The sequence below is a fragment of the Sparus aurata genome, chromosome 15 (genome assembly GCF_900880675.1).
Source record: "Sparus aurata chromosome 15, fSpaAur1.1, whole genome shotgun sequence".
In the NCBI taxonomy this organism is placed as follows: domain Eukaryota; kingdom Metazoa; phylum Chordata; class Actinopteri; order Spariformes; family Sparidae; genus Sparus; species Sparus aurata.
Window position 1 is genome coordinate 6,196,283 of NC_044201.1, and position 25,172 is coordinate 6,221,454.

General features: G+C 44.0%; 1 protein-coding gene across 1 annotated transcript in view; it reads left to right on the forward strand.

The window, feature by feature from the left end:
• The first annotated feature begins 33 nt into the window (after positions 1-33).
• zcchc24 (zinc finger, CCHC domain containing 24) overlaps positions 34-25,172 on the forward strand; it is a 38,786-nt gene continuing 13,647 nt past the window's right edge. Inside the window, exons 1-2 of the mRNA XM_030441717.1 lie at positions 34-564; positions 4,406-4,606. Coding sequence (XP_030297577.1) covers positions 325-564; positions 4,406-4,606 — 441 coding nt within the window. The 5' untranslated portion in view covers positions 34-324. The remainder of the gene's footprint in view (positions 565-4,405; positions 4,607-25,172) is intronic.

Consider the following 25,172-nt stretch of genomic DNA (forward strand, 5'->3'; position numbering starts at 1 on the left):
CCTGCGTCCTCGGTGACGCAGAGCCGTCCTCATTGCATATTCAAAGCGCCTCTCTCTGCCCCGCTGCAATAAAGGCAGATAGCGGACCATGGGGAGCAGGGGAAAACTTTTTATACTGACATGTTAGCGCAATGACTTTTGAGTAACATCTAACTGGGACGAGGCTCCCGGCGTGAGGAGGACAGCCAGGGCCCTTTACGGCAAGAAAGAAGGAGCACTTGCCATCTGCCGGGGTGCGGGGAACGAAAAGTAAGACGGCAGAAGAGTTGAGACCAGTCCAAGAATCAGCGGTGGAAAATCCAGTTCAGCCATTTGAATTGAAAGATGAGCTTGCTGTCTGCCATAGACACGAGTGCCTCCGTGTACCAGCCCGCGCAGCTCCTCAACTGGGTCTATCTCTCTTTGCAAGACCCCCACCAGACCAGCGCCTTTGACGCGTTCCGACCCGAGCCCAACTCTTCCCACCCGGATCTCAATTTCAGCAAGACTCCCGCAGCGGCGGACCTGAGCTCTTCCCTCAACTCCAACTATCTCAACAACTTCTTTCAGCTGCAGCGGAACGAGGTGAAAGATGGCACACACGCACACGCACACACACACACACATATATATGTGGAGTGTTACAGAGAGCAGTAGTGTACAGTCAGAGACAGGGCCGGCTGATGATCTGCTGGGCTGCTGCGCGTCTGTGCACCAAATTTTTTAGCATGTACAGCATGGGCTATTCTGGTAGGATGCACACACCCGCCATGATCTTTCTAATAAGCACAATAACTGAGTCAAATACTCTTACTCAGTCTGTGTTTTAGGTGATCAGCCCTGTGGATGCTGTTGGAAAACACTTGTATTATCAAGTTGTCCAAACTCATATGAACTTTTATAGAAGTAGGCAATAAAGACCACTGTAAATGATAGAGGACTGCAAAACTGTCAGCCCAAGAGAAATGACTGTAGGGATATCATGGTTGTAGGATACAGGATGTAATCAGTGCACCAGAATAGTGTCACGATGTCACTGTAAACTCACTGGTGAGTACTCTGAGTTCAGGAATATGGAATGTTTTTCTGGGGGGAGAAAGATGTTTTAAATTCTGGTAAGTTTGTTTAAGCTTTATATAGCAAGTCAGACCCTTAGTAGATACACAAATAGCTAAATATCAAATAGACAGTTCCTTTTCCCTGTCAGGTCATTAAAAAAAAAAAAAAGGGGGGCAAATAAGTCTGTTGTCAGCATACTGATGAGTGATGGTCAAATTAAAGGTCAAAATGTGTTTTAATCGAGCATGTAAAGAGGGATGAGTGGAAATAGATTCCCCTGCACGCCTCAGTCTGGAGAGAGCCGGCCACTGCAGCCTCCTGCTGAGGTCTGCCGTCCCTGGCTTCCTCAAATAGCCCCTGGTTGTGCAAACAAAATCAATCCGTGTTTACATATTGTCTATTTCTGTAGCTCTGTGTAATTTTAGGGGACAAACATGCCGATAATGTACAGCAGGGTGCAAACTCGATACTGCAGGCCATACGGTGCAAAAGGGACACACACACACACACACACACACACACACACAAACCCCTCAACCTCACCCTCACCCACAAACACAGACATACGTGCGTACATCCAGCACACACAGAGAAAATAATCGCACGCTGCGGGTCAAATGGTTAGTTTAAAAAAACATACGGCGTGTTGATTACACTGCAGGAGACGCTCTCAGATGTGTGTGACTGTATGTGTTTGGAAACCCTTGGAAACACAAAGTAGCGGAGGTACACCATCCAGAGAGCCGGTGTCCATTATTATGGCGGTAACCATAGAGGCCTTTTGAAGTCATTTAACATGAAACAGTCCTCTGAAAATTGGGTGTGCATATTGCACATTACACGCAATTGTGTAATGCCATTCAATACGCACGAGTATGAAGTGCTTCAAACTGAGCACATACAGTCTGGAAACGGTTTAAAGGGTGGGGGGGTGGGGGGGGAAATAAGCCAAGTCAAATAAACCACTGCAGAGATTTGCTGATGAGCTGAGTAATGCAAAATGTGGTTGTTTTTGCACTAAGGGATCACACAACAGTCTGCTTAAAGTGAAATAGTGATAAATTCACAATTCTGCGGTCGATTTGAGCATGCCGACCTCAGTCACATCTGCAGACTGCTCGGTGTGAATTCTAGAGGCTAATCACTAAGCGGACATGTACATTGATTTTTTTGAACATTTATAACACAGCCGATACTGATTGTCAGTTATAAAGTAGACTGATAAACAATATTTGGAACTAAAGTGCATTTGCAGTAAAAATAAAGATTTTAGTGTCAAGATTTAGAGTAACCGGCGATGGAATTTTTTTTTTTTCTTTAAGCAAATATGAGGTACTTCACTTCAGATTTCCCTTTTTTTTCTGCTACTTTATACTTCCACTCCACTCCATGTATGTGATGACTTACATTACTTAGTTATTTTGCAGAATGCAGAATACCCCGTGCTGATAGGCTACTGCTTGTGACGTGCAACCAATCAGAAAGTGTTGTGGGCGGGACACTGAGTGAGTTAGTGGTAAGAATGCAGTCAGTGGCAAAGTGGCGCATTTATTCAAATTGATTTATTTGATCAGACAAAAAACATAAATACTGATAATGGGGGGAAAAAAAGGTTGAATATCGGCCCTGATAATCTGTCGACCACCACTTTGAGCTAATCAAACACTCTGTAGGATCTGTTCTACCTCAAATCCGTCACCTTAAGAGTTTCAACCACACACCACAGGCCTGGTTGAAACATAGCGGTGCAGGATTGGCCCCCCTGCAGAGTGACGCCTCGTCTCTGGACCTGTCAAAACTGTCACGAATCTGCGACAGATGTCACCAGTGTAGTCCGCGTTGTGTTGGTAAATGCACACACATCCATCACCACATACCAACATATACACTCTCCTCACTTACTTTCTCACTCACTCACTCATTCACTCTCACAGACACACAAAATAAACAAACGGTCTCAACCCGCCATTAGCAGATGTGTGTGAAATCAGTTTCCCTCGGGGGGCCGATGGTCGGGGGATGGGGGGGGGTGGGGGGAATGGTTCAGGGCCAACCCTGAAGAAATGTGAGGAGCATCAGCTGAAGCGAAGTTTCCTGTTTTATATTTGTTAAAACAATTCAACAATCTGCGACTTCAATCTTAAGTCCGGCGGACACACACACACACACACACACACACAAACGGGCACGTTTCCACCAGGAGAGGTAATACGAAACACAGTCACCGATGCAGATGGAAAAACCTGAGAAACTACAGAGCCGTAACGGTTGATTTATGACGGCTACATGTAATAAATGAACATGCGTCTTGAAGCTGGAGCTGGTTAGCAAGACAGCCTTACAGCCTCGCAGATAAAGATTTGGCTTTAAGTCCGGTCATGGTTGCCAGGTCTAAGGTTTTCTGGGCTGTGCAGCATTTAACATCAACAGTAACATCATTTCCCAGATGCAAACCCTGCACCTCAGAAAGAGACAGCGATGTGGAGGAGTCCATCACGCCGCTGTTGCTTTTTGCTTCAGTGTGATGTCTCAAGCGTTTTATGTGTTAAGGCAGATGTTTGTCTGGTGCCTTTAACACGCTGGTCAATTACGTGACCAGCTGAGGGAGAAAAAACAAATCTGCACGAAAATCAGCATAATTTAGCCCAGAGGTCAATTCCTGACAGTCCTCTCTGGACTTTGTTTAAACTAGAGGGAAGGCATGAATGAGAAAAGGAAATCAGAGGCTGCAGGCGACGCTCTCCCCTGTTATTAATATTCAGACGGCATCTTCCATGAATTCACTGGGCCTTGTGGCATGCAACACTGCGTTCTGTGGCTCCGAGCGGACTACAAACACTGACCACGGCTAGTTTACCGCCAACAGTGCGTGGTGACATCGCCGATGTTCCACAGGCTGGCGAGGAGGGGAACATGCCTCCCGTCTTGTTTACAATGACTCATCCTCTGCGAAAGTCCTGTCTTTCTCTGTGGACATGCTCAGTACTTTTCCAGCTCATGAGCACAGCTGGGCCTCTCGCCAGATGTTCTGAATTTAATGAGTGAAATGATCTTGCAGGGATTTTTGGGTTTTTTTTCTTCATTTTTTTTCTTTCTTTCTTTTTTTTAATTTTTGCGCAACACAAAATAGGACAGAGAGCCCTCGACGGAAATTGCTGATTAAATCTCCGCATTTTTTTTTTTTTTTTTTATCACTCAGGGCCAGAAATGCAATATTTGAAGCGATTAGCATTCATGTGGTAATGTTGTCCTGCACGCTCCCCTGCATCTTGAGCACAATATGCGATTCTTGACACATTTCAGCTGAGCAACTGGAAGAACTCTGTGTTAAAGTGGAACCTCTTGTGATGTCATTCTCATTCCGCAGGCCTTAAACAACAACGTGTATAAGAATGTGTCGCCCTATGGCTCCCTGAACAACATCGTCGACGGACTCAACTCCCTGACGGACCATTTCTCGGACCTCTCCCTTTCTTCGGAGCCAAGAAAGCCCAACAAAAGACCCCCGCCCAACTACCTGTGCCACCTGTGCTTCAACAAGGGCCATTACATCAAAGACTGCCCTCAGGTGAGACCTGTGACACGCACATGTTACATAATCTTGTCCTCGGATGACACAAACAGTCAATCTGATGACTCATTGTGTTTCACATCGCAGTGACAGCATCACTGTATCATCCTTTGGTTCATACAAGCCGACGATGGCACTGAGGCCTCGCTCCAGCCTCCATGCCTGTCTCTCGTCTTTCTCTCTCCCCCTTTCTCTCTCTCTCTCTCTCTCCCTCTCCCTCTCTTTGGCTCTGCTCTGACCTACTTGTTAAACAGGCCGGCCTCTGTCTTCTGCAGTCATGTGTGTGTGAGTGTGTGTATACATGTGCTTGTGTGCATCTTAACTGCCGCTGCATTACACTACAAGAAAACCCAACCGACCAACCGTCCGTTACAGCCCGAGATAAATAAACCTCCCGGGCCAGCTGGAGAGTTCAGGTGAAGCTGTGTGCCTTTGCATCAGGTCGCCATGTTAGCTGTTCTAGTATGTTTTCAAGAATTAAAAGAAATAAGAAAAAACACGTGTAAACACCGTGACAGCCATCTTTGTTTGACATGTGGCCAAAGATAGATTTTCCACAAAGTCAGGGTTGCATTCCTCTGCCTTCTGGTTTCACACCATGTCAGTCTGTTATGGTGCAGGGGTGTATTAGCAGGGCATCGTGGTGAATCCACCTTGAGGTTATGAGCACACTAGGCTAATGTGTGACTAATTTGGTGTCAGCTGCTGTCATCTACCGAGTCATTATTTCTACTTGAATATATTATGATCAAAAGGCGACTCAAACCTGAACTGTTGGAGAAACTGACGCTGTTGTTTGCTTGTGAGAGAAGCTTACATTGATTTTAGCCTGTTGGAGAAGCTAACACAGACGTTAGCCTTTTCGAGAAGTTAACACTGATGTCAACCTTTTGGAGAAGCTAACACAGATGTTAGCCTGTTGGAAAAGCTAACATTCGTGTTAGTCTGTTGGAAAAACTTTCATAAGTGTTAAACTGTTGCAGAAGCTGTTGGAGAAACTACCTTTGAAATCAACCTGTTGGAGAAGCTATCACAAATGTTGGCCTGTTGGAGAAGCTCACAATGATGTTAGCATTTTGGAAAAAAGCCAACAATGATGTTTGCCTGTTTGAGAAGCTAACATTGATGCTACCTGTCTGGAAAAGCTGACACAGATTTTAGACTGTGGGACAAGCTAACATTGATGTCAGCCTATTGGAGAAGCTAACATTGATGTTAGTCTTGTGGAGAAGCTAACATTGATGTTAGCCTCTTGGAGAAGTTAACATCAGTGTTAACCTGTTGCAGAAGCTAACACAGAGTTTAACCTGTTGGAGAAGCAAGCTTAAATGTTATCCTGTTTCAAAAGCTAACACAGATGTTAGCCTGTTGCAGAAGCTAACGCAGATGTTAGAATTTTGGAAAACCTAAATTTCATGTTAGCCTCATCTTGGAGAAGCTAACATTTTTGTTAGCTTATTGGGGAAGCGAACATTGATTTTAGCCTGTTGTTAACTTAACATTTTTGATTAATGCCTCTGACTCATGAAAGCTTAAATGAATGTCTGTTGAGTAGAATTATCGAGTTTACAGTTTAAGATTTCAAACGTTATGATACAATACGATGTTTGAGATATGATAGGATGCAGTCACGAGTTTAGGAATTGTTTCTATATAGGAAAATGTGATTTTTCCAATCTGACAGCAACAGATAATTTTTCTGTAACGAAGCGCCTGGTTGGTTCTTGATACTCCCAAGTTGGTACAGGCGTGCAATCACTCATCTTCTGCATGTAGATGAGAGAAAAACCTGTTCATGTACAGATATTGTCTTCATGTCCAATAGCTATGGTGGGAGTGAAGTGATATTTTGAGGACTGCAGGAGTTGTTGAGAAAGGAATGGGCTATGAAATTGCTGTGGTGGACCTGTCATGTGCTGTTATATAGAGCCTTGTAAACTTCATGGCTGGGACTGTGGCCTGGAAGTGATCTGATTTTGATCGGAGCACAATGGCACTTTCCCTCCGAAATTGAGGAATTTTTACACGGAGTTGTTTTTTTGTTGGACTTGTGGTGCCTAATAATCTCCCGTCTCTCTTTCTGTCTCTGCTTTGCCTCTCCCCTATTTCTTCTCTCCCTTTCTCCCTGGGTGAGGTGAAATAGCCTATAACCCTCAGCCCAGAGTTTCTTTTGCATGGAATGGTAATGAGGAGCAGATGTGAGATTAAAATGCTTTGACTCGCTTTATGACATATGATGACTGGTCTCGAGAGGTCCGTAAAAGACCCGTGAACTGATGAAATATCTCCTGGACAGCTCCAAACTGCGACGCGTGGGAATTAGATCATCTATTGACAACCCCGATGGGAATTTTGGGCCATAGTATATCACGCAGCATGTAACTTTTGCTTTGGTTTGTCTTTTAAGTAACGCATTGGTTGTTGATGTGAGCATCGATCAAGTGACACCGATTCTCTACGTCGGAGCAGGTGTGCATTTAGCCATACAGAATCAAATATGTTTGTTAACGTATTTGTAAAACCACATGCCGTGTGGATTTCAACTGATCTTCGCTGTAAAAAACGAGAAGGTTAAAATGTTACTTTGTCGAACAGAGCCCTACTGGCCGGTTGAAGGCTGTGAAATCAGTTGCGCTATAGATGTTAGCATACAGGCGCGGGCCTCGAAATCACAGTCAGCCGTCCTCTGGTTTATATTTCAGCTGTTCGTTAAACTGCCAGCAGTAAGTCAAAAAACAGCAGTCATCCGAACGGCCTCCGCACCTACACAGCTCAACACCATCACGGTTATTTAGCTCTCCTCCGGGCTTTATTTCTCCCCATAAATTTACCTTCCATTTGTGCTACATCACTTGCACTATTGCCCAGTCACCTGTCATTGCGTGCCTAAGCCAAGGATAGCTGAGCCTTACCTAACCAGCCGAGGACCCGAATAACAGATGTGACACACATCTTGCAACAGAAAACATGAGTTTCTAATGGCGGGAAAGTCCAACCTACGTGTTAGCCAAACGCCTTTTTTTTTGTTTTTTTTGGTCCGACGTTGCTCAGTGCTGTGATTGATTGTATTCCTCTCACTGGCTTTCTGGTATCTGTTTGTCCTGGAATGTGTTTGAGGATGAATGTGTTCGTAAGAGTTTGTCCTGTCCAGAGGTGCCTCGCCAATGAAAACAGAGGCTCTTGCTTCACAGAGCGCTGATAAGTATGTCATCCTGGTCCAGCATGGAGAAATCACATTCTGATGACATGTACAGGCTCTTCTGCTTGTTTTACTCTGTCGTCTAGTGCTGTTATTGACTTTTGGTGAGGGTAGCTTTCAGTTGGCTTACCATTAGACGACGGCCAATGTTAGCATTCAGCAACCTCCGTGCTAACATTACTGTTTGTAATGTGTTACGCAATATGATTGGACAGGCATAAATTCATTCTCAAGTATGGGAAAGTGAAGAAAGCCCCAGATGTTATGACACAGCAAGGCTAGCTTGGAAGCAGTAGAGTGTTAGCATTAGCTGTTATCTAATGATAGCAAATGGGTTGTCAGGTTTCCTTCATTTATACAACTTCTACCACTGGAGCACAGTAGTGTAACATAATCCCGCCCTGAGCATGGCGTCAGAGGGAATTCGACCGCAGTGTTACTTTTTATGACGCGTGTCTTCATTCTGATGAACAGGTCAAGCACTGTTGGTTTTGTCTGAGTCAATACCAAACAGCCTTGCTGCTGTAAATACTCATTAAAGCATCAAATCTGTGTTAATCCTCCCAAGAAATGCATTAATTACACCTGCCTGAGTTACTTCAGTTTCAAGTGGTTTCAGAAAATCACTTATACTTTTTTGAAAAACGTTTTATTCAGTTTATGAAACTCTTGTGTTTTGTCTCCTGTTTTTAATATTTACTTCAGCTGGAACCAGCTTGTGCCACAGATGGGCTGGGCAAGTTAGAAAATATTGAGAGACAATAACCACCATTTTCAGAAATAAGAACGTGAAGAGGCTCAAATGTGTCAATTGTATAATTACTGTTGAGTGAATCGGATCATTCTTTTTACGACACATATAAAATTGATGAATTAAAAACATTCTTCATACTTAAAATAATACTTTCAAGACCAATAAATACCTCTTTGTACTGTGTTGAAGAGATGTCTGCTGAAGGTAGCATGTAAAGCAGCTAGTTTAACCCACATGTCTAGTAATACCTGTCTTGTGCTCACCAGGAGGCTGCTGGGCTCCGTTCCATTACTCTTGTTCCGGTGCCTATTCCAGTGCAACTCTCAGCACCCAGTGCTAACCCCACCGGTTCCCCTCTGCACTTGGGCCTTGAAATACTCTTCCTCCAGGTGGTCCAAAGCTCCAACCAACCAACACTCCCCCAGTGCTCCGAGCTCACAGTACAGGCATAGATCGAGAAACTAGCTGCATGGCTAACTGAGCTAACAAGCTACTTTTAGCAGTAAGCAGTTGGATTATGATACTGAGGCAGCCAGTTCTTTCAAATTGCTCCTTGAAAATCACCATACCTCTGCCCAAACTATTTTTTAGCAGGTGAAGGAGATATAATGAAGGATGTAGTCGCTGTCGCTGATGGTTTCCCTGCCACTTCCGTTGCTAATTTTAACTGACTTGTTGCGGTACCAGACGTTTTCATGCATTACTTGAAATTGAAGCCCATTTTCTTGTTATAACATGTTAACATTGGAAACACACCAAGGAGGCTTCTCGGCTGTGCTGGGAGAATAATTTTTCAGGCAACTCTTGGGTAGTTGAGTGAAAGCCACAGGCCTGGCAGCAGCTGCCCAGCGCTCCCTGTCATGGGGACAGAGGTGTTATGTAAACTGGCTTTTATTCGGAAAATGAGGTCGCTCCCCCAGTTATGAGCAGAATGCCCCTCGCTGCCACGCTTTGGCCCCCGTCCAAGATGTCTTCCACTTGCGCTCATGATTTGGTTTCTGTTCGGCGAACCTTAATCCTCTCAACAGTTGGCCCTCGCCCCTGATTTGAGTGATCAAAATGATGCATTGAATGACATCTTCTCGCTACGTCTCCCTGTAGAAAGATTAACTCATGGAAAATGTCTTTGCCGGAATGCAGGTCTGTGGGTATGTGGGGGTGGCTGCTGCTGCTGCTGCTGTGTGTGTGTATGTGTGTGTTTTAGCTACAGTGGACTCCTGAGTTGCATTCCCCCGGTTCACTGTCTCAGAATTATAGTTCCCTGGGCATGTTTTTTTTTTTTTCTTCTGAGAAATGTCTGATATTATGAAACCGGTAGAATACTTATCTCTATAAAAGCTGAGAAGCCAAAAACGACTGGCACGACATCCAAGGCTACTTTCACCCTTTGCCTATTTCTGATGAAGTGCGACAATGAAATCGAAAGTCTGCTAATCTGTTCATCTGAACGGCCCCACAACTGTCATCTCATTTTGATTCAAATGATCCTGGCTGGAGCAAAGAGATGCAAAGATTTGGCAGCTTTCAGATATCTTTTATCAGCACACTGCACACTTTTGCACATTTCCTGGTGAATACTCTGCACATCACTGTTCAAAATAGCTCTTTGAATAACATATTCTGTATTCTTCGTATTTTATCATCCATTTTATATTTCATATTTATGCTACTTGAGTTACAGTACTTCCTTTTTTATCTTTATATTAATTATCTACTGTATTTATTGTAATGCGCCACCAACATCAAGGCAATTTATCTGGATATGAACCTACCTGGCAATTAACCTGACGATTCCAAAAAACTAAAAAAACTAAAAAACAGTAAGAAGAGTCGATTGAGAAAATAAGTTTTTAGGGCATTTTTAACAAGAGTTTGATATTTGGGAAGTACACCTGCTTGCATCCTTTCCGTGAGCTGGATGAGAAGATTATTTATTTGTTAATATATTTCAATGAATTTCAACAATGAGATATAACATGTTAAGTTGCGATAACTAAGCTTTTCAGGGTCTTCCCCTTGTTTCCAGTTGTTGTGCTAAGCTAAGCTAACCGGCTGCTGCCTGTAATCGCAAACCTAACTGCTGTAAGAATTGTTGTCCTTTTAGCTAACTACCAGTCCATTTTGCAATTAGCAATCCCCCTCCCCCTGCACTCAGGGGCAGATAGGACCGCCCCTTTTATGGAGTTCTCTGTCCCGATTGCATAAAGTGGGCGGGGATATCTGAAGATTTGTTTTTGTCTTTGATTGCATAAGCAGGAGGGAGAAGAGACATCGGTATACTAACCAAACACTCTTGATCAGAAATTACTATTTGAAAATAGAGGTATTTAATACTTATTTTAGTAAAATATATAACTTATCAATCTTCTTGCCTAACCCTCTGCTACAACTCTGCATATCTCCCAAAATGCTGAACCTCTACTTTAAGTAAAACTGTAGCAAAGAAAACTTTGTCTATGTTATGTCATATTTTCCATTGTGTTTATAGCATAAATAAATACAGATGAAACAGCCAGTGATGGTGTACAAATTAGTGTTTTTTGGAAAGCTGTGACATAAATAATAATAATTAATAATACTTTGATCCAACGACTGCACTGGAATGTTCTTTATTTACACATCTGGAAATGAGGAGCAGACCAGAAAGAAAAGAAGCGTCAGTGTGTTGATCAGAAACACATGCAGCTCATTGATCCACATACAGAGCGGGTCTTTATGCAGCAGCAGAATGTGGCTTTTGTTCAGTTGTGGTGACAGAATGTATGTATATATAGTATCATGGAATTTTTTTCTGTATCTTAGTGATATCTGACTTCACATGGCATTTACAGTGAGTGGATCAAAATGTGTCCCGTGGGAGACATATGCTGACAAGTTACTGTACTCTGCTTCCTGTTTGAGTACAAGTGCCGGTCCTTCCTCTCACCCTGATCCCACTGTCTTTCAGTCGAGCCTGTGAAATGGTCATGCCTGTATCTCCTCCAGCATGCATGTGATCCGTGCCTGTGACCATATGCCAGTTACCGCGAGGGGACCTCACACCTCACGCGACGGTGATTGTCCTTTGTGACAAATGGTCGCCATAATCTCCCATAACAGTGTCGACACCTGAGACCTGAGGCGAGTCGCGAAGGGACGGCCTCTTCACACCAGAGGCGGCTCACACTTTGAGTAATGTGCGACTTACCAAACTGTGTGCTTCTCCCTTCGGTTGTGTTGTGAAACTTAATGACTTGTCATTACTGCGGCCCACTTTGTCTAAAACAACAAGCATCTGTGGTGGTTGTTGTTCTGACTATTTGGTTTGAAATCTTTGCAGTGTTTGCTTTTGACGGAGCAGCGATCCTTTTCTTTTTCCGAGCCGGTTGGCAGTCACGCTGGGATAATTGTGTTTTAATGTTTGGGTTTGTTTTTGTACCAGGCGACGGCGGATAATGTGTCAAATACACATTGCGAGTTTGTAATTTGCCGGTGCTACATCTCCTCAGAGCGCTCCCTCCGTGCGCTCCAGTCTCGGAAAACAGTTTCAGACCTGTGTGGGCAACACCCAATTTCCTGATGTGTAATGGCTTAATTGAATCAGGTCGAGGCCTGTAGATGTGTTCCGCCTTTTCAGCTGGCAATTACTCTACCTTTTCTCTGTCAGATTTATTCAGGGCAAGATTTCAGGGGACGTCGACTAGAATAAACAGCATTTGCTCCAGTCTCTTGAGGGAACAAATAGACTTAGCCAAAAACTTTGGAGAAAATTATGCATGCAATTAAAGATGCGCACATTTATCAAACAGAAAATGCTTGAAGCACCACGAAATATTTTACAGTTTTTATTTCATACTAATTAGTTATTGACTGATATGTTTTTCCTTATGCCGATGCTGATACCAATTATTCGTAACCAAGGTGACTAATAACTGATATTTGGAAGACACAGACGATTGCAATAAAAGTAATCAGTTATCTAGGTGTAAACATTTTTAATAACCAGTGATGGAATGTATTTCTCAAGTACTGTACTTGAGTACGGCACAGATGAATTCAGAAAAATGCTGATGTTCCTTTTCCGCAAGTAACATTCATAAGGGTGACTTTAAAATCATTCTAACACAATATCTTTACTTTTACTCAAGTATGACATTTGAGTACTTTAAACGACAGAGTAGAGTTTACTCACACACCGCAAGTGCAATTTTGAGGTACTTATAAAGTATTTCCATTCTCTGCCACCTTATAGTTCCACTCCACTACATTAATTTAAAACTTTAGTCACTATTTACATTCCAGATTCAGAGGCCATTACTAATGTTGAATCAATCGGATGAAATGGTGGGCAGGAAATTGAGTGAGACCACAGAGGTGTGAGTTTATTCAACTCCCAGTGGGACACAAAAAACACTGAAAACTGATAATGAATCGGGAAAATGATTCTGATTATGGGCCCTGATGATCGGCCCATCCCTAATATAGAGTTTCTTGAGATGGCGGGTGGGTTACCACACTCAGATCTGGCGTGCTCCCTCTGTGTTTACTGTTTCAGATCTAACAGTTAATCAGAACCAGTTTAGGGGGCTTGCTTGTGGCTGACTGAGGAAAGAGCTGTCTTATCCACTTCACCAAGGCCATTTTAAACCAACACTTTGCTCCACAACCTACTCTGTAGCTTCCTGTAAAATCCGCATTATGCATTCGACAAAAGAATTCCTGCATCTCAAGTCCAGTTTAATATTCCTGTGTGCAGCTTCAATCCCACATTCAGCCTCTGGCAAAACAGTTGTCAACTCTCGTATTGGAAACATGCTGTTAAACTCTCTGAAATAGCTCGCTAGCCCTCTTTGATAGTTACTTCAGCGCTGATTATTCAATAGTTCAACAGATTATGTGGGTTTAATGTAGCTGGAAACGTTAGCCGTCCCCTGGAGGCTAATGTTCCTGGGAGGAGAGGGAACATAGATCCTACATCTGTCCTTTAAATTTCCTAATCTCTATTTAACCAACCTCCTGCCTTCGCTGGGATACATCTGTAGGGGAATCGAGTATTTACATCTTCCTCTGCCTCCACCAGCTGTTTTCTGTATTCTTGTCTTTGTTTCAGTCTGCTTCTCTTCGGACGCCTCCCGCAGTTTGTCGGCCCTGTCGATAAACAGTCTTTCAACGCCGCAGTCACACTTCAGCATTTGTCATTAGAGAATGCTTCACATTTTGCCCCCGTGATCTCTCCACCCTGGGGGCCAGTCCTGTCATGGCTGCAGTTATTTGTTGAGGCAGTTTGAGCATGTCGCCGTCATGTCATGGAGCACTATTGAGTTTATCTGTGTCAGACACGGGGATGGTATCGTCTGAAAGACTGAGTGGAGCGCAAGAGCCGAGAGACAGCAAATAGGGGGAGTGAAGGCACTTCCCCCGAAAGGAAATCAAAGTCAAAAGCATGATAAAAGTGCGGTTTCCTGCCAGCTGGTTTGTGTTCTGTACAGAAATCCCATTCTTCCTCTCAGATTTTGCTGAGGCAACAGTCACACCACTTCCTGTTTTGGTAACCGTGACACCTCTAACCCCATCTCTGGGAGGCGGCACACTGTTACATTTACTATAAGTCAGGTAAACCTGTAGCTGCTCTCTGATTGAGCGATTAAATGTGGTGAAATGACAACGGAAGCTCCGAACTGCATCAGGAGAAATCTGTATAAAGACACAACATGCCACGGACCGACTTACTGTCAGCTTAACCAAAATTAAAACACACACTTGAGCTTGTTTTAGGTGAAGCTAAGCTGACAGTAAGTCCCTCCTTCCCCACTCAGACTGGGGTGTATTGTTTTGCTTGGACGACTCTATTTATTTTGCGGAGTTTCTTATATAATCCCGCTTATATGAATCTCTTTCCTGTCACACCGCTGAGCCAGCACTGTGGAATGAAGGCTGGAGTTAATAAAAGAAAATAAACAAAAAATGAGTTTGGGCCGGTTGCTCGTCACATTGCTTTACTGTATGTAAGCTTGTCTTTGCAGCATGAGAAACCAGGTCACTGCTCATTTTCGGTTCCAGTCTCTTTATATTCTACTGCTTTTACTTTCCTTTTATAGCCCCTCAGCACTCACCCTTCACAAATGTTACCTTCTATTTCCACTTGAAAGCCAAAACATCTAGAATCTGTCGGGATGTTAGAACATGAATCACACTAAAGAATGACGATAAATCACTTGAACAGATACAACTCTTCGGCTCTTTGGGTTTCAGCGGCCGCACAGTGAGGCCTCAGGAACTAGAACAGGATGGTCAGCCTTTCACTGAGTGAGGAGGGAGGGACCGGAGGGTCCGAGGTCAGATTTTCACTACAGCATGATGTCCTGTTTAGCACAACCAGGGCCAAAAGGGTTTCGATAGCTCATGCTGAATGCTTATGTTTTTCGAATGGAACCCCCTCTGGTAAATCACATATCATCACATCAGTATTGTCAGCCACTTTGGACAACTGACAAACATACTATATACTGCACATTATCATATAGACAGTTTTCACTACTTGATAATTGATTTTAGAGTTTTAACAAAAATGGCAATCTTTAATGCTTTCATTTTTTTTTCAAAATTTGACAATTTGGGGCATTTCCTGGTCTTTAACTTAGTGAAATTGTCTATATTTGAGATTTGAACTGTAGGTTGTGTTTCATAAGCAATTTGAGGATGTGATTTTGTGATGGATCCATAATTAAAACAATAGTGGTTGTTTTCATCCCTATATGTATCTATTTGGGTTTGGACGATTTAATTGTAGATCTTATTTATTTCTCATAGCGCTGAACAAACTTAACAGCTAACTGGAGTTTAATCTGATTAAGACACTTTACATGGAGTGTTTACGTGAATTTCCACACCCTGACAGTCACCATAAACGTTTCTTTTCCCGCTGTCACTCACTGGCGAGCTCAGGCAGGTAGAGAAGGGAAAAGGGTTGAGAATGGATTTGAGTTCCACACACCAAACCAGCACCAGACTCAGGCATCCACATCAGACCGGCAACTTTCGTGCTTATCTCCTCTGGCTGATCGCTATGTGGTCGAACTAATCGCTTCTCGTAGCGGCACCGATCCTTGTCGCATGTGGACAACAGAGATTCTTCCGCGATGCGAGGCAGACGGACCGAGGGGACGGACAACCAGACGGACAGGCAGGGACACTGTGAGGCTGCAAGTGCTGGCACACAGGACTGGATTTGGTGTCAAGAGATCAGGGACTGACACTGCTGGCTTTGTGTTGTGCTTGAATGGGCACCTTAGGGAGAGACTGCGGTTCTGAATGGGCACCATTGGGGAAAGCCCAAGTGGTGGGAATGGAGGCTGGTAATTAAGGCAGTCATTGTATGTCTGTAGGATCTGTTAGACAGAGAGGTCAGGAAGGCAGGCCTGTATTGTTCCCCCAGCAGGGCCCTCACTGCATCACAGTGGTGCGTCAGACTCAAGTATGTTTGGATAGAGTCTTGGATCTTGAAGAGAAAGAAAAAAAAAGAATTACAACAAACCACGCAGGCGGTCCTATACAGTCATCTTGTCTGTATGTCAACATATAGGGGCCTCCTCTGTGGTTCTGATTTTGCAACTGTTTTTTTTTCTCTCTCTCTCTCTTATTATGTATATATAGAGTGTATATTCTCTGGCAGGCAACCCAGGAATCAAGACTGCGTTAACCGTAGATTAAGACATGGATGTGGTCAATACGTGACATCACCGGCGTGTGTATTCTTAGTGAGCTATGTGTGCAGGAGTGTTTGTTTGCACAAAGTTCTAATTATTTTGTACAAGTTAAAATCACTCAAAATAAATAAAAATAACATTGTAAAGTTATCAACACAGAGAAGGAAACAGTCCGTAGCAAAGGGCTCATTCACCTCTACAAACTGATATGAAACACTTTTCACACTGACTCAAATATTCAGGTTTTCGCCCTTATTCTGATAAAGACAATATTCCTGCTAAGCTGTTTGCATTTTTTTTGTGCCTGCATCCCTAACCAGGCCTTACAAACATGATGATTAGATGGTTTGTGCACACCGCATCCATGACAATGCACATAGCTGACAGTGAACAGGCCTGAGGCTGAGCGTCAAAAACTGCTGCAAACCCCAACCGATATGTATATTTTGTACAATTGTGGTGTGTACATGTTCAGAACGTTCCTAAAACTGGAATGATTTGGCCATATTTCATATTTCGTAGTCGGAACGTTCAAACCTTGTAAAAAGCCCTAATTTTGAATGTTAAAATGAAACTAGCTGTTTACATGACCCATACGGAATTTGGAATATTGTCACATCTGGGAAAATTGTGGAATATTAGTGTGCATGTAAACAAAGCAAATGTTAAACATATCAGTAGAGTGTTTACTTCAAGAAGCCGTAATTGCAATACAGAGTTTCGGTTGTTTGAAACTTTTTTTTTTTTTTTTCCAAAAATGAGACTTGAAATGGTCAGAATTGTGTGCCTTGGTTTAAAAAGGTACATCTTTTGAAAACGTTATCCTAAAACACCCTCTCACTCCCTATTTCCTGTCTGCCTCCTCACTGTTAAACTGTCCAATAAAGGGAAAAATGGCAAAAAAGAGAAACATTAAACTTAACCCTGTACTCCTTGTTGCACTTGCAGAATTTCAGCCCGTGGCAGAATGTTTAGCCTGCTAATCCCATGGAGAGTCAAATGAATACAAACATGCAACACAGACTTGCGTTCTCTCTAACTCAAGCCTAATTGTAGGTCCTATATTTTTTTCCGCAAAACTCATGCAGTGCCTCGGTAACGTCCAATTGAAAATAGATTTCGGTGACTGCCCCTTTACTTACTCTAAAAAAAAATAACCTGCATTTCGCTCAGAAGCTTTTTTTTTTTTTTGTCCCTCCTCCCTTACTGTAGTCTGTCGGGAAGTTTCTGGCAGGGATGAGGGCTGGGGGGGGGGGGAGGTGCAGCAACATGGGAATGTTTTTACTGGATGACCCCTGATCTTCCTTCCAGTCGCAGCAAAGGCTCTGAAGGCCCTGCGCCTGTCTCTGCTCCGGCACTCGCGCAGCTAGGTTACCAAAGACCGAGAGCGACTGTCCTGCGAAAAGATAAGGCTTATCAGGGATGCTGGAGACGTCCTGTATGAGACAGACACCCATCCTCCCCGTGGAAAAACAGATGACATTACCTGTCAACATATTTTATTCTTGAGCAGTTATACAGAGAAAGAACCTTTATAGCGAGAAACCATATAGGGCCATAGGTCCGATATAGCATCGACACCAAGAGACACTGAGATTAGCAGCACACGTGTACAGTATGTCTGGCGGAGTGGCTTACAGAAATACACACACACACACACACACACAGGCGTGCGCATAAAGACATCGACCCACATACACACAACTACAGGCATTACATGCAAACGCAGGCAACAGCAGCAGTGTGGTCGTCCTGTGGCAGATGACGAGATGTTCTGTGCACCTCTGTATGCTCCAATCCGACACTCAACCTGCTCTTGTCATTCACCAGCGTGGTAACCCAACGCTGCTGTGCAGCTGCACAGCTCGTTGGGCTCAGTGGGACCGGAGCTAAGTCCAAGGCTACGAGAGGGCAGAGGCGAAATTCACACCCACGGCCCCACTTAGCATTAGCCCTTAACGCCCTGTAAATATGGTAAGTGTAGCAGTATGGTAAACTTCTCTTAATGTCTGTGAAAAGAGGCAGCTTTCACGTCAAGCTATTGCGTTGACGGAGCTGAGCCCCTGGGTTTCAACCGGGACAGATTCCACAAGTCCAGGCCCAGCTGGCCCGGCTTGTGTTTTCTATGAATGAAGCATGAAGACAGAGAAAGGATTCTGTCAAAAACATCAGCTTAAAAACAAAAGAGTGTTATTGGTATGAAGGAAAACACCCACATGCTTGACTCTCAGGGGTATCCGTCAGTCATCCAAGAACATGACACTGAGATCCGTGGCCGATTAGGGAAGCCGGGTTGTGGAAATCTAGGAATCTGGGAATAGGGTTCTGGCAAAGAGCGCGCTGGCATGGTGATATGCGTCTGCAGCTGTCTTGGACGTGAATGACATGGGTCTGTTACTGAGGAGAAATCCTTGACATGCACACACATGCACACATATGCGCACTGGGGCACAATCATCATGTTTCAGTGAGTAAATTCCTTGAACATAAAAACCCTGTCATTATTTGGTCAGCCAAAATCAAACATAAAGCATATTAACTGTCATAACACTGAAATCAGCTCGTTACAGCAACTCATAATACAAGACCTCCACCTCCAGTTTATCAAAACAACCAGATATTGCAGGTCACCAAATTTCATTTGTAAGCAAAAGCATCATTAAAGATGACTTAGCGGAGATTCGTTTTGATCTAAATCAACAGATCGGCATTATTGACGTCAACGTTGCTTCGCTTTTTTTCTTTGTCAGAGTAATTGAATGTTGCAGTGTGTGACCTACAACTGGGCCGTTCTACTTAAGTGGACACACGGATGTGAAGCAGCCGCTTAAATGGCCGTATCGCCGTTGTGCCAGTGGTGACAGGAAAGCTCACCCTGGAGTGTAAAATATGACTAATAACCGGAAAAACAATGAGTCACGTCAGAAGACTTCAACGCAATGAAACCTGGTCTACTACTTCAGCAGGCAGCCAGAGTAACAAGCTAGCAACAGAGACGGTTTGTAGTCCCTGCTATTTAAAAAGGACAAATGCAAATACGTATAACTATTTAATGACCCAGCCTACTCTTCTTGTAAATAACGCTTCGGCACTTTCTCTCGGTCGGGATTGGTGACACTGGCGACAAAATACCTTTTTTGATAGATTCTGGCTCGGCCTCTGCGCCTGTCTGCGAGACTGACAGCTGTGGGATGTTTTATCTCTGAAACAGCTGTCTTGATTTACCTTTTCCCAGCGTGATATCTCAGCATGTCAAAGAACAGACTAAACATAAATGATATTCCCGGTACTGTCAGAGAAAATGTTTGGATCATTACAGACAGCATTTTGTGTGTGTGTGTGTGTGTGTGTGTGTGTGTTAGCGTGCGCGGAGTGCTCTGTGGCATCGTTCTCTTCCAGTAGAAACACACACGTACAGTACACAGACACACACATACGCAAACACAGTGCACTCACTCTGCCAAGCGGAGGCCCTTTCCTAGAATGAACTATTTTGGCGTCTCCATGGAGCTGGAAATGGACTTGCGGTTATTCTTTAAAACAGTTTGAGTGGTTGTCCTCTCGAAAATCCTCCCCTCTGTATCACAGTGAGATAACAGGCCGGTTTCTAAAGACTTGGGATCACAGCGGTCAAACCAAGAAACCCACAAGGGAAAAGCTTGTGACCCAGAGTTTCACTGCTCCCTCAAGGATATTTAGCTCCAGGTCATTTTTTAAAAGCATTACTGTCCACCTTATTAAGACTGTACTGTCGATATTTGTTGCACCGCTTGGTGATCCTTTTAGGAAGCGATCGCCAGGTTAGGATTGCAAGCTCTCAAATAGCTGTGGGTTTGATTCTATACAAAGAATGTTGTGGTAATTCTCAGCGCAACACATCATTTCGCTGTTCTCCGTCTCTGTATTCCACCTGCGGGAGGATAAATGCAGCGAAATACTTTTACGACAGCACAAATGCCCCGTGGGCATATTTGGCGTGGAAACAACCGGGATGTGCTATTGTGAGTAAACCGCTTTTTATAGTGTAATGAAATGTCAAGCACTTATGAATAGCTCAAATAAAGAGCTTCTAGAATATGAGACCTTTTTTTAAGAATAGCAGCCTGACCCACATGGGCGCAGAGCAGGTTCAGATGAGTGAGTGGCCGACTACTGATGGGGAAGTTGACGGAGAATTCACATCGAGTGAGCTCACATGCCATTCCATGACCAACACATATTTGTCTTTGAGTCTATTTTTTCCAATTACATTATCACATTATAGGCCGACAGTTTAAATATCAGTATTTAAAGTGGTATATTTATATGTGCATGTGTGTATTTTGCACCCAGTCAGAGGAAAGTGTTAGAAAAAAAACCTTACTGCTTCTGTGCTTGTCATCACACTTTCAATGGATGGGTTTTTCCTTCATGAAACCAGAGGACATGGACACATTTTATTGACATTTTACAGTAAAAAATGAGTTTAGAGTCAGCGACAGGAAAATAATGTGCAGCCTTCATTTTTCAAGAAAATGTTCCTAGTCCGGTTGTTTAATTGTGCTTGCATCCGTAATAAAAAATGTACACTATATTCTGACTTTTTCAGGCTAATGATGAAAGCGCTTAAACAAGAAATTTAGCAGCAGATTAATCAATAATGAAAGAAAAAGTTACGCCTGATTCAGCGTGTCAACTTTGAGCAGGAACTCCAAAAAAGCAAAGACAAAATGAAAATGAAGTATTATTTAGTAGCATCTTTTGGTATGGTTACACATTGCAACGGACTGAACACACCTCGAAAGGCCCAGAGTTTGGTTTGTACATTATGTTGTATTATGCTAAAACATAAAAGCAACATTATGTAGAAATTGGCATTTGTCTGAAACAACAACATCTGAAATTCAAATCCCAGGTCTGTAACAAATTGTCGGATGTAATGTAGCGGCTAACGACTAACAAAACGCATGACGTCACAACAATGTTATGTGTTGAAAACTTGTATCTTGAAGTACACATGTATGTCACGCTGTGATCCTGCCCTCCCGCTAGAGTTACATAGTGCAGAAACAAGTGATAGTGGGGTCGGACTGGCTGTGACAGAGACACCATTCACCCCGTTACAAGACACTGTACCATCAACATGATTTCTGAAGCTGTTATTTTAAGGTAAAAAAAAGAAAACTGCATGATGTTACTTCGATATGAATACTATTTCTCATTCCCGCCATTAGATCCCCCCAAATCCTTCACACTGAACCTTTTTACATCTGCAGGATAAATGCATGCATCTGTGTGCTCGCTGGTACAAATGTCAGCGTGTGCACTAACCGCAAGTGTGTGTGTGTGTGATAGAGGTTGTGAGCTGTACACGATTGTGTAATGCCGCGGGGTTATATTTAGTGACAACTGTACGAGATAAGAATGCTTATCTCAGCAGTTGTAGGGCCGGAGCTGTGAAGCAGCAGGAGGAATACGAGGCAGTTAAAAGCCACAGTGACCCCCACGTTGTGGCGAACACACGACACCGAGTCTGTGAAATATTTCATTACATATGTAGCCGGTTGCTACACGTACTGTTTGTTGAGTCGGAGATCGTAAGCGGGGTTTAGAAAAATTAAAAGTTCAAAATAATGATTTGAATGCATAGCTTTCAACATGCTGTCTTTTTCTTCTCTGCTGCAACAGGTTGGAGTCACACAGCCCTGCTGCCCTCTGTGGTGTGTTTACAAGCATCATAGAGTTCACTTAAGTGTGAGGTTCAGCGTTTGAGCGCTCCATGGACCACATCTTGGAGCTTTCAGCTGCACCGGAAAAAAAAAAAAAAGAAACCAAACCACATGATTAATAGATATATGGTTACTCAAACACCATTATGAAAAAGTTCAGGAAATATTTCCCTGTCGGGTCTCAGAGATGGATCAGCCATGATTGATGCTTTGATCTGTTTTGATGTTTCACAGAGGAGAGCCAGTTCTCAGGTCGAAACCACATCCAGGTTCCTGCCTCTCCCTCTCCCTCCCCCCCCCCCCCCCCCCCCCCTCGCCGCGTTCAGCAGACCGCTAAGGCTAGCACGCTAACTGAAACCACATTAAAGCAATTAGAAGTCTTATCAGAAATGCTACGGTTAATGAGCAAACCAAACAAAAACTCCAAAAGGCTCAAAGCTAACATTGTGGACTGAACCCCTTCCGCTGTATCTGTAAATCTATCTCTTTCTGAACTGCAGCCAAGCCAAATAGAGATCCCGAGATGAGGACACGAGAGCAGACACAGATATGCGCACGGACTCGCTCACGTGCACGCGGAAATGCAATACACACAGGGTTTTTTTTTTTTTTTTCGGGGCCGGTTTTGGTGTTCTTGTGTTGCTCTCTGAGTGATGTCCTGGGGGATGCGGAGAGGCAGAGCGGGGCCTGAGCTCCTCCGCTGCTCCTTTGTTTACACTGATGGTTTCCAGATGCGAGCCAGTGATCGGAGCGCTACGGAACGCTGGGGGGGGGGGGGAGCAGCCCAGCAGTTTGTGGGCTCGAGCCAGCAGGCCAGGATTAAGGCAGCTCTATCTGGGATACTTGAAAAACACGGCTTAGCTTTGTAATAACTTTGCAATTGTTTCCAAAGGTGGAACGCGTTTGAGAAAGAGATCGTGAACGTAAGAGTGTCACAAACACCGTCCTGGGGGCAACACACTCCATGACGTCTTTTGTCGTTTAACGTAATCATTGTCACAAAACGTAGAGCCGGATTAATGGCATCTGACTGAAATTAACATATTTGTTTTACTCTGTGATTCGATTGTGGCTGTGGCCTGTGGCCGCATGAGCACATTGTCTGTCTCCTCTGCGCAGCTCCGTTTGTGGACGAGATTGTTTTTACAGACTGAGCATTGTGCTCAAGCGTCGGGGGGTTTAATTTATCACTTAAACAGCACACCTGTTCCTCCCGTCACTTTCAGCCTCGGCCACTTTTTCTTTACAGGCATTAGAAAGAGACAGCTGCACCAGCAAAGGAGCCGTCCAGAGAGGGGGAGAGAGAGAGAGAGAGGTGAGAAAGATGGCAGTGAAAAAAAAGGGGGGAGACGCACAAGAAAACAGTGGCTGTATTTAGAGCTTGTAGTGCATGGTGGGATTGATAAATAGTCCCCATAATGCACCTGGCTGAGGTTCTGGCACGGGTTGGGGGCTGTTTAGTCCAGCAGCGGAAACAGCCGATTAAAAAAAAATGCTTGTTCTGTGTGCAGTGAGACACAGCTGAGGTGGCGACAGTGTCATTCTTGTCAGAGGCTCGAAGCGGCGGCCATCTGCACGCCCTCACTTGGCCCTCAGTTCTGACTAACGGGCAGAGGACGGCACTCTCAGATCTTTATTCTTTTAGCTGCTGTGATGTGAGATAACGTGAGCAGTGATGGTCGAAGGAAGGGAGATTTGACCAGGACACGGGGTTTTTTTTTGAGAAAAAGTCCCTCCGAATGAGCGGGATCAAAGAGCCGTTGTGTTACCCACACAGGATAATGAGATGTGTGAAAGCATGGGACTGTTTTGCATATTTTTCATGTTTCCCACCAGAGTCCCCTTGATGTGGTCAGCCCGAACCCAAAACCGTGCGCTGAGAATTGTTGCGCAAGTATTATCCGTCCCAAATGACCCGACAAATGTTGCGCTCCGTCTGGTGTGGTCTGACAAAACAGCCTCGGGCCTTTACAGTGCACCTCTCTCTCTCTTGAATGGGAGGCTTGTGCTGTGAGTCGCTGACCTGTCTGCGTCCGCGATCACGTAACCCTCCGGTGCAGCGATGGGAAAGTAAAAAAATCGCGCGGGGGGGAATCTCACACAAGCCTCGTCGTCCCTCTCGTCGAACGTTTAGGTTTATTTGAAGGCATTTTAAAGCATTCCTAATGCTGCATTATCCACACTCTGCTGAGCCCGGGACCCTGCTCCCCAAATCCAGACCATAAAGCGGTTTCAAACAATTACTACCAAGCATTTTCCAAAGCCTCAACGTTGTTTTACCCACCGAATCCCTTGTTTTCTCAAAGAAGCGGACAAAACCGCCGGATGGCATGTGACATTAGCATAAAAAACCCCTAGCCTCACTGTCAGCACTGTCTCTCTGTATCTGTTGTCTGTGGGCAACATATGGAGCCCAGATCAACTGTAGGTGCATGTCAGAAAGTATGAAATCCCACATCCACAACCTTGAAAGTCTTTCAGAATAGCTCCCTTTTCAAGTTTGGCTTGGAAGGGACGGCTAATATTAAAACCAAGGCTAACCTCTCCCGATGCTGGAGACAGAGGATTAAGGGTTCAGGTTTTTTTGGGGGCGAGTGTCTGAGAGAGTACAGTCTGGTATCTGTCCAGTGGTCATTACTCTTAGTTTGGAATGCAGGATCAACACAAATGCAAGATCACCTTTAGGCCCCAGACAGCGGTCTGGACCACATTCTCCCAGTGGTCAGTAATAGACATCTTTGTACGATTTACACTGGAGCAGAATTACAAGATGGTTTCGTGGCCGAGTGATATTCAAACTGCAGTTTCAGAGGTGGGTGCCCTTGGCTGCATACCTTTTGATCAATTTCACGGTATTAAGTGAATTACCCTGAAATTGAGAGACGTCGCAGTGGGTGTTGTCTAGACCGGGATAGCTCTTCTTCTTTTTTTTTTTAAGCACACCTCTTCAGATTCAGTACCTGCAGTGCGACGCAAGCCTCAAATACCCTCAAATTCCTAACATCGCTGTGTTTGTGAAACATATGCGTCCTTAAAATGGACCCTCCAGAGAATTCACATTCCTCCACATGATAATGAGTCCAATCCTATATAGTTGTGGCCAGAGCTATAGTACAGCGGCTAGTTAACGCTGTTTTATCCCCCACCTCTCTCTCTCTCTCTCTCTCTCTCTGTCTCCAAAATGTATGGCCTAATTGAAAGCAGAGCAGCGATTTTA